The sequence below is a fragment of the Ascidiella aspersa genome, chromosome 6 (genome assembly GCF_963924565.1).
Source record: "Ascidiella aspersa chromosome 6, kaAscAspe10.2, whole genome shotgun sequence".
Taxonomy (NCBI): Eukaryota; Metazoa; Chordata; class Ascidiacea; order Phlebobranchia; family Ascidiidae; genus Ascidiella; species Ascidiella aspersa.
In genome coordinates this window covers 7322916-7333474 of record NC_139452.1, presented here as the reverse complement: position 1 = coordinate 7333474, position 10559 = coordinate 7322916, and the positions used below count along the sequence as shown (strand labels likewise).

Sequence of the window (10559 nt, the reverse complement as noted above, 5' to 3'; positions counted from 1 at the left end):
ACAATCAACAAAAATTCCAGTCGGCGTGCCAAAAATCTATGAATTATTTCTTGGGGTGACTTAAGCCATAAAAGGTTGAGAATCACTGGTTTATAGCATAGAATACACTTTTAAATACTTATATATGGCATTATACAGGGAAACCATAGTTCAGCACCGCGCATACAATTTGTCCCTCGTCCCAAACTTCAACCTTCTCACTTCTCGCATTGTAGCACCGCCATAGAGAAAAAACCTTTTTCTTTTCGCCGACGCCGGTTATTTATTTACGAGCACAAGCCATGGGCTGCAACGCGTCGACGGCTACACAAGTAGAGCACAAGTCCCAGCCTAATCAGCAGCAGCAGCCAAAGGGTAAGGAAGAAACGAAAGCAAAACGAGAAGAAATGTCGGATTGCCCTGTTGTAAAAACGGATCTTGGACGTGTGAGAGGACAGGTGCTGGAGAAACCGGATGGCAGCGACGCCAAGCCGGTGTACTGCTACGGCTGCATTCCCTTCGCCAAGCCGCCGTTGGGCGACCTAAGATTTGAGCCTCCGCAAAAGTAAATACTCAGTTTTTGGTTCTATTTTGTGTAAAGTGTAAGCTAGAAATGATAATAGTTTGTTAAACACGGGCTTTCAGCTTGTGTAATACAGCGTCGGAGATGTTTTTCGTATTTAAGTTATAATCGGAAGCATTAACATTTTGCCTAAATGTAAGTCTTAATCGTTGCAGCAACTATGCAAACCATGTTGTCTCTTTTGACCAATTCGCATTCCATTGCTATTAGTTTGGTTCGTTTTTGATTGGTAACCTATATAATAACTTGTAAACAATCCTCCATTTGCACGTTCAAACCAAGAAAAAATGGTCCAAACTAATATTAGTTATTTTTGTATGAATACCGGTAACGAGTGATTTTACGAATATATTATTTTAAAACATTAAAGAAATTGAGTTTTCAAAATTGGACATCTTGAAAAGCTTTTGAAATTGGACGTGCAAAATGTCATAAAAGGACACCCAGTTTAGTTTCAGGGATCCTATGTAAGCAAACTAAACAAAGATTGTTAAACAGCAATTTATATTTAACGCCGGACTTGCGAATACAATACCACTGGCTTTATGCGCTAGTAGACACTAAAATCGGCCAAACCAATGAACTAAAACACAAATTATGAAATCTTTATTATATTGCTGCGACAAACCGAAGTAAACCCAAACGCCATATTTATGCAGTTGTTCATTGTCACGCTTGTTTGCCATCTTTATATTTTGTCTTGTCTCCAAGAATTGAAATTTCTTTCTACATGCGGCGTATTATCGGACGTTTGAAATGTTTCAGGGTGGAAAAGTGGAACGGAGTCTTGGACGGTACCAAGTTTCCTCCCAACCCCGCTCAAGATGAGGTCATGGCGAACGAAGTGTTCGAAACCATGGTTACCATGAAGGTGGGAGGACAGAAGTTCGAGGTCTACGACGAAGACTGCCTTTATCTTTCGGTGTACACTCCCAACACAGACAAAACCGCAAATCTACCGGTAAGTTTGGCTTCGTAGGGTCACGTACAGCTTCATACTAAACCGCTCATAAAATTCTTACAGTATACGGAATTAGCTAATTTCAAGATCTGCACACTATACGCAAAATACACCTTTCGTAACCTTGGGTAACTTTGAGTTTTACCTGATTGATTCAGGACTAAAAACAACGGTTTATGTTGTGCGTTAGAAACGACATTATAGCGATATCGCGTTTTGTTCCGTACGGCGTAAACATGTTGGTTGGAAACTCATAGTTTATTTCAGGAAGACGCTTATATCAGGCATGATCATTCACCTGATGAATTACATAATCGTGTGGGGCAAGTGGACAAACCAAGTCAAATGTGCCACTCCTTTTTCCGTGAATTGCCTTGCTCAGTCAACGCAAACAGCATATTGCTGCGTTGGCCATTTTGCTTTGTTTAAACAGCTCTCAAGTGTACGACTGGCTTCTCAAAGCTGCAAACATAATCACGCAGTTACGGTGTGCTACAAGCGTTGCTAGAGCGTTAAGTTGCTTGCGACATAATATAACCATGAAAATCAACGCCTCCTATCACTTCGAAACTTATAGTTGTCTATTAATCCTTAGCGCTGGAAACCCAAAACAATACCTGGTAAAGGAACATTATTAATAACAAAAAGTTCAAAGGATTTTACGTTAAGGTTATTATTGTCCCTGTACGTAATTTTTGGTATAACCCGAATAGGGCTGCTTCAAGATTACCTCAGCACAACATCCAACACTGCCAGGATCGGGGGCCAAAATATAACTTGCATATTGTTCGTCGACCGAACACAATATTCTATATACTTCCATCGTAAAACTAGTCGAATATTCGTTAAATTTGTGTGAACGTTATTTTTATTTTTTTATGGAAAAATTTTCTTGTGTAAAATAAGATAAATACGAATAAGTCAAAAACTAGGAATCTTTGAACTAAATAATATGCCGCGGGCCAAGGAAAGTGACGTTTCCGACCAGTTGTGGTCAGTAGTCTGAACGGATTTGGACCACCAAAGCCAAACGCCAAACTTGTTTACTACAACAACCAATTCGTTTTGTTATAGCTTTAACTAAGGCACCGCATAACAAAGTAAACAACAGTTAGATCAGTGGTTCTTAACCTTTTTCACCGCTGCACCCCTTTAAAACCACCAACCAGTTCTCGCACCCCCTTCTAGAATTGCTTAAATAACAAAACTGTTGTAATTTTTATTTTTAAATTAGTAACTGGTAACACAGTAACACAATACCAAAATGTGAGTTAGTTTTACGTTTAATTGAGCAAGGAAATAGATTACAGTAAAACATTTTCTGTGTCTGACCCCTGGTTAAGAAACCCTGAGTTAGATAAAAAAAGACATACAATCACAGGTTTTGTTCTGGATCTACGGCGGCGGGTACGTTCTTGGAGGGAGCATCTTCTTCAATGGTCAGGTGTTGTGCGGCCTCAAGGACGTCGTGCTGGTGACCCCCAACTATAGGGTCAACGCCTTTGGTTTCCTGGACATGGGCCAGGACACCAAGTGGACCGGCAACATGGGTCTCAAGGACCAGGTTATGGCGCTTGAGTAAGTCCAATTTACTGCTATTTGTAATACGAACTTATAAGACTTAACCAAATTAAAATGATTCGATTTTTATTAACGAGCCTAGAAAAACAGCGTATAGCGAAAAAAAATGTTGTGTTTTTAGGTTAGATTACAATAAGGATTAACGACATTGCTTATAGGTTATTGCGTTCTTCTTTAAACAACTTAGGTTTAATGGTGAAAATAACGGCCCAAATAGACGTTGAAAGCGACATGCTTTATTTTCAAATGTGGCCTTCATATCACTGATGATGGCATGAGAATTTGCCGAAACGTTTGAAAATAAAGCATGTCGCTTTTAACGTCTATTTGGGCCTTTATTTTCACCATTAAACTTATGAACAGATTCGTATATAGTGTTCCAAACTTAGGTTTAATTCAGACAAAATGGCAAATTTTTTCCAATAACGGCTGTATAATTCGCCTGCCAGCTAAAACTTGCTCCGAATAAGCACAAAGTAAAATTTGCTGTAACCGGAAATTGGATTGGAACTGCAATTGACAAATTAAACTATAATAAACTAGCACCGCTCGAATTTGTTTTTTTGTAAATGTGTAGTCTGCTTATCCCTTTTCAAAGTTTCATTAGTTCACTCGGTTGAAAGTTCTCTTAACCCTGACAGATGACAGTGCTAACCTTTGTAAGCTCGCACCAGTTGCGAGATCTGTGACGTTTAACAAGGCAGAACGCAAGAGTGTAGTATATGGCTTAGTAATTGATTGCCTCGTGCAATACATGCGTAACTTAATAGTTCGACTTCGGCCAAGTTTGATTTAAAGAAACTCGCCATGCTTCTCTGTTAAGACAACCCTAAGTACTTTTGTCAACATTCGATTGTGGCAAACCGCGCCTGAGCACATAAATATACAAACACAGTTACCTGTAAATATGCGTTAGACTTTCTTGTTTTATTAGTTTAAGAACTTATAAATGAATGACTTTGACTTACACTGGAAAGTCTAAGAACTTATGACTGACTGACTTTGACTAAGACAGGAAAGTCTAAAATATATTTGCTCCCGATTGAAGCCATTGTCGTCATTTGCGTTTACGTGTAAGGGCGAGGAGATTTCTTTCTATATTACACATTCAGTTTGCCACAGCTCCCCGGTGCGCGATTTTAGAACTCGTATACTCTCCTATTAAGTTTCGCGCGGTTATTATTTAAAGCGACTTTTTTTAGATGGACCAGGGACCACATTGCAAATTTCGGTGGCGACCCAAATAATGTGACGATCTTTGGCGAAAGCGCCGGGGGAATTTCGGTGGGGCTTCATGTGCTTTCACCCTTATCGAGGGGACTTTTCCATAAAGCCATCGGCAACAGCGGAGTGGCCAATCACCGACGTAAGAAATAAAGTTTTTGAATGGTAACATAAGGTGTTTTATACTTACTGATATGCATAAGGTAAAATCTTTCGCTTTTAAAAGTCATATAATTCCTATAATTCCCCATAAAATTCCTAAGTCATATAATTTGTTAATTTTCAAATAAGTACTGCAAATTGGGCCCCTACAAATGTATGCGACTATGTTAGCTGACCTTTCTTAATCATGTTGTATAACTTGCCATTTTTAATGGTCAAAGTGGTCAAAACCATTTTAAATAGTTGATTGTACCTAATAAGGAACGTGTCAATTTGATGTTTTGCAAACCTTTGGTACGTATATTTAAAACGAAAATACATTTATCTATGGAAATAAATCATAATGTGAAATGAAGTCACAATTCAACTTATTTCTCGCGTACTTTTGTATGCCAATCTTTGAAGTAAATATAAAAATAAAGTTGGAAAATCTGAATTAACTTTGGAAAACCCTAAAATAAACAAAAGATTTAGGATTTGAACGGATAATTTGTTCCAATCGTGGTAACATTCAGTTTTAATACTACCATTATTAGCAAAGCTGGTGATTAGCTTTGTACTACATGCTCAGCGACACGAACTCGTGCTTAGTATTAAAAGTGGCCAGAGAAAACATTAATGGTGCGTTGTGCCTCATTATCTAAGCGCTTTTATAAATTCGCTCCTATACTTATAACTAAAAAACACCACTAAATACTATTCTGTAACACCAGCACTTCTACGCGAGGACCACACCTTAGCTCGAAAGTCCATGTTCGGCAAACTGGGCATCACCGAAACAGAACCGGAAGAAATCATGAGGAAGTTGAAGAAGTTTTCCACTAAGGAGATTGTGCAAGCTCAGGACATCGTAAGTGCAAAAACTTTTAATATGGTATTGATCATCTGTATAAAAAAATGTGGCGCTGATTTGTTAAACTTAAATGTGGTATGGATGCCGATATTTTCTTTGATCTCCAACAATAGAGATTTAATTTAAGACGTAATAATGTGATTATTCAACCTCTCTGAACCTATCTTGTTTATATCTATATTATTATACCACATACCTACCAAATGAACGAGTAACAGGTGCTGTATACGTAGGTTTTGTAAGGTTTGGCTTTGCTGACTACTTTTTTGGCGCAATTCATACATTGACTCGACTCTGACAAGTAACAAACATATAATAAATACAATACAATGACCCTAGTTTGACCTGTCGATGGTGTTTTCAAGGTATAAAATGCAGAACTCCATGTGTTTGATAAAATAAACCGAATTTAAGCCACTCTTTCCCCACTATGTTTGGCATCTATTTTGTTTTTTCATTTCCTTGATTGATTTTTGTAGCTCAGATCGGAAAAATCATCACACATTTTTTTTTTTTTTTTTTATTGTTTTCACCATTTACATTGTTACTTTCATGTCTTGAATATCGTTTTGTAAATTTTTTTAGAACAGTTTCCATTGCACTCAGTTTACAGTTTAAGATAACCTTATTCCTTAGAACATTAATTTCAATGAATACTACTGGAGGCTAAGAGAACCAATAGCATTTCATCCCAAAGATATACGTTGTTCCCTCTGTAGGCAAGTTACATGTACTTTGGAGTTGCTGTTGGCGACGAATTTCTGCCGAAGCTTCCCGAAGTTTTGTACACGGAGGGTGATTTCGCGCCGGTCCCCTACCTCATGGGGTGCAACAGCACGGAGGGATACGGGCTGTGCACCCACCACTTACCCCCCGGATTTGACACGGGATACAACGAAGAGATGGGAACGCAGATAGCCAAGGGAATGTTGGGGCTAAGTGTTCCGGTGAGTGTGGAGAAAATCGATGATAAACAATGACATTCGCGTAAAATAATTATAAAAGCTGACACTTTGTAGTTTTGCAACTCTTTCCCTGTCAGTTATTTATTACATTATTGACAATAGAGCGTATAGCTTCTCACGATTAACAATTTATTCTTTTGGTCGTTGATATCGCATCTCCCGAATATATTGTAATTCTTCTTCAGTATCCTTCTTTGTGGCATTCGTAAGCCAATAAGTAGAATATTTAAGGGCTTGTTTCTAACGCACTACGACGCACTTTTTTGTTATACTATACTACATTCCTTTGATTGAGTAAAAATCGGTTTTCAAATTTTTTTGGAATAAGAGTCGACGATTGTTAGAGATTGATTTTCTGCGTGTGTCATTTCGTTCATTGCAAATTCTGCGACACTATGCAACTAAATCATGTCAAGGTAGATATATGCATGTAAACTGCGCCACAGATTTCCACCCTAATGAAACTGCGCCACAGATTTCCACTCTAATGAAACTGCGCCACAGATTTCCACCCACATGAAAATGTGATTCCATCTTCTCGATCCGAGTTTCGCAAATCAATTTTGTTCACGTTTCACATGGCACAAACCGATACGATTTTGATTTTATTCAGCCGGACAAACTGCAGCAAGCGGTTGAGATCGTGAAGAGGAAGTTTGCCAGCATCTTTAAGGAGGATGACACGATGAGATGGAGCAAAATCGTTGGAAGTGTGATGGCTGAGCTGTGGTTTGTAGCTCCAATGATCGAACAAGCCAGTGTCCATGCAGGTAAACTGGACAAGCTCTTATTAATTATGTAAAGTAACATGATCTATGGTGTACAAAGCTTTTGAATTATGTAAAGTAACAAGTTCTATGGGTGTACAAAAGCAGTGCCATATTAAAGCCTTTTAACAACTCGAGTTTTTTTACGAGTCTGTTCCGAAAGCAATCGGCTCCGTTTTTTGAGGGCCTTTAGATAAATTATAAATGTTTGCAGTCCACGTTTATGAACCGTTTTATTCGATGAAATCAGGGTGTTTGTTGGAAACGTTTTCAAAAATAACTAATATTCTTAGACCTATAATTTCAAATGGAATGGTCGTGACCACAATGCTCCAATACAAAATGTTTTTTAACATATATTGTGCATGTTCTACTGTCATATTTGTGTTCTACTTGTCTCCAAAGATAATTGGTGATTTGCAATAACAATACAACTATATAGGTACCCGTTTTGATATTCAGTTTGTTGTATCACATTTTCGCTCTTACTAACATAAACACATTTGAAAATACAAATCACATCGAACTTGACAATGTTAAAAACTTGAAAAAAGGTTTACTATTTCAAAATAACCTAAACAGTTTAGGACAACTGCATGGCGATGTACGCCATTATGCTGTCACAATACTATTACGGAGTTACAGTCGCTTGCAAACAGAAACTGTAGCTTTTCCGGCCGAAAAAGACGTAGCCTACGAATTGTTTCAGGTCAAGGCCACAAGACTTTCGTGTACTACATGACGCAGCAGTTGCGATGCAATCACGATGACACGTTAAGAGGTACCGCGCCCAAGAAGATCGACTGTTGCCAGGCCGACCACGGTGACGACATACTTTTCACCTTTGGCATTCCCCAAGGTCGCGGCGACCTCTGTCCCAAGGTCACCTTTACCGATGAGGAGAAGCGACTCTCCCTACAGTGGATGGATTACCTCGTTAATTTCGCCAGAAACGGGTAAATATGCGCCCAACGAGATGCTATATGCAAATTACTTATCTAGGTTCAACGAACGGCGTTAGTTTTATATGAGGTCGGCACCGATATACCTTAGGCCAGTGGTTCTCAAACTTTTAAAAAAAATTACGCAACGGTCCCCCAATTTTTTTTAAATTGCTCACGGTCCCTTGAAAATATAAACAAATAAACACAAAATAACACGTTGTTTTTAATGGTTTCAATGGGACGGGTGCACTTGCTTCTTTGTTATGAGCTAGGCTTTGTTAACCTCTAACGAATCACGTTATTTAAGTAAAGCAATCATGTACAGTTTTAAAACCGTTACCGTACAGCTCCCAGTGGCAACGCAGCGGCTGTGAAAACGCAATTCCCATTAGCACAATACAACACTATGACGTTACAATGCACAATTTAACTCGAAGCGTACAATAACTTGAATAAACAACCAATCAGCTTGTTTGAAAAAGTAAGTTGCCTGAAAATTTTAATGCACAGAAAAATTTCTTCTTTAGGAGCGTCGTGTTGATTTTTTTGTTAGGTGCTTCGCTGTCCCAGAAAATTGTCTCGCTGACCCCAAAAGGAATGCGGACCTCAGTTTGGGAACCACTGCCTTAGGCCAAAGTATCATGCGGGTATTAACAAGAGTAGGTGGTGTTCGGTATGGGCTTCCATGAGACAAGATCTAACATTTTTATTAAGCGTCCCCGGCTTATACCAAAGAATTAATAGAGTTGAAATATATCTGTTTCGCCTGCAGCGACCCGAACATAGGCGTCCCAATGCAAGTGGAATGGCCACGTTACGACGACCAAAAGCGGCACATTGTGTTCCGGGAGCCCTTTGAAGTGGACAGTGACTTGCTGGCTGACCGTTACAACCTCTGGACGAAAGTCATTCCGTCGCTGTAAATTTAGAAAAAAACAGCGACTTTCTGGCTGCCCAGTGCCTATCCTACAATTTCAACTGTATAGTATAAGCTATAAATGAAGCACATGTTTTTACCGAGATTTTTTTGGTTACCTATAAAATAGAATAGGTGAATATTTTGCTAAAATTTCATATTTTGGTAAACGGCGTTGTTGATATGAAGATTATTTTTTCTATAATTATTTACTTTTTATCTAATTTAACGCAATTGATTTTACAAGCAAGGCTACCTGGTTATACCGGTTTTGTGCTTAAAAAGCAAGCAAACATATTGCTTTCTAAGTTTATTTGCTCACATTTTTGTTATTTGTCAAGCACTTGTTTTTCACTGTGGTAATTTATATAATAAGGACGGTGTAAGTCGCTATTAAACCTAATACCAAATGATATTGCGTTTCGAGGATGTCGAAGCCCAATCGAAAACGCTATACCTGTTTCTTTGGTAATTTACTTTTCCTGCTTCAGTGCCTTATTGAAACTATTTTTTGTGGCAAATGCAGATAGTGTAGGATAGCCATAAAGGTTTATGACTCGATTTGTTTCAACACGTATGTATTTGTAACTTTAAGTCGCCGAACTAAACGATTGACCCAACACATTTAGGCTATTAACTAGTAAGATAATCGTAAGGTCATGGCTTGCAGCTCATGACTTGCACTGGGACTTGACTTGTTACTTATTTAAAATGACTTAAATGGGACTTAAGACATTTTGAAATTACTTGTTACAGCTCGAGGAACTTACCGCATAATATCCTTCATTTTCAATTTAAGTAAAACGCAAGATATCCGTCTTTTAGATTATTTGTTTAGCTGAGCAATATTTAAAAAAACATCTGTTATTATTTCCTTCTTTTAAATTGAACCACTCATTCGATCACAACAATGTATCTTGGGATTACATTTTATTAGGCGATATAATTTGATGAATGAAAAATGCGAAAACATTTACAGCGGACAGTAAATCAATAGAACAAATGAAACGAAACACTAAGCAGTGAAACATATTACCGGATTCTTTTTACCATTGCGGCGGCATTCTGCATTGATTTGAATTTACAGCGTTTAACTTCAGTTATAGCAATCGGTATTCTATAAAGTTGTATTTAAACTTTTTGCTTTTAAAATGTAAACATTGTAATATTTCATAAGTCACAACTTTGTGTTAATAATGAAGAAAGAGGCGATTACGAAACACAACGGTTTTATTTTCTGTAAAAGCTTGAAAAAAATGAAAAAAAGTACAACAACATATAACACGGTAGGCTACACGTAACCACATACAATATACCTAAAAACATTTAACACTCTATATAAGGGCTTCTCAAGCGTTGCTATCGCCCAAACCCCTCTGGGACAAACGGAAACAGCATTTGGGTAGCCAAGAGCGCATAATTTTTACATTATTATATCCAATTATATCAAGAAAAAACCTAAATTAGGAACCTTACTTTACATTACGGGACGTATTTGTTTTAAACGTGAGAAAAAGAGGTATTGAAAGGCAATGTAAGTCAATGAAACCATGAAAAGTTCAGAATTATATATATAAAACTAATATTTTATCAATATGTTAAAACAAGGCCTTCCAATTGGATT

At 37.8% G+C, this 10559-nt stretch overlaps 1 protein-coding gene across 1 annotated transcript; it reads left to right on the top strand.

Annotated features, from left to right (window-relative positions):
- The first annotated feature begins 353 nt into the window (after positions 1-353).
- LOC146139428 (cocaine esterase-like) lies at positions 354-9345 on the top strand. The gene is made up of 9 exons (XM_083392077.1): positions 354-544; positions 1328-1523; positions 2905-3101; positions 4307-4470; positions 5204-5340; positions 6063-6290; positions 6922-7078; positions 7785-8031; positions 8792-9345. Exons 1-9 carry the CDS (start codon positions 387-389, stop codon positions 8940-8942), a joined length of 1635 nt encoding a protein of 544 aa, XP_083248203.1. The 5' UTR covers positions 354-386; the 3' UTR covers positions 8943-9345.
- The last annotated feature ends 1214 nt before the right edge of the window (positions 9346-10559 follow it).

Bases quoted from the DNA above. Each gene is read 5' to 3' on its own strand.
- LOC146139428 (XM_083392077.1), top strand. From the start codon at position 387: ATGTCGGATTGCCCTGTTGTAAAAACGGATCTTGGACGTGTGAGAGGA. The intron at 3,102-4,306 runs GTAAGTCCAATT...GACTTTTTTTAG, and splicing joins GACCAGGTTATGGCGCTTGA to ATGGACCAGGGACCACATTG. The intron at 6,291-6,921 runs GTGAGTGTGGAG...GATTTTATTCAG, and splicing joins TGTTGGGGCTAAGTGTTCCG to CCGGACAAACTGCAGCAAGC.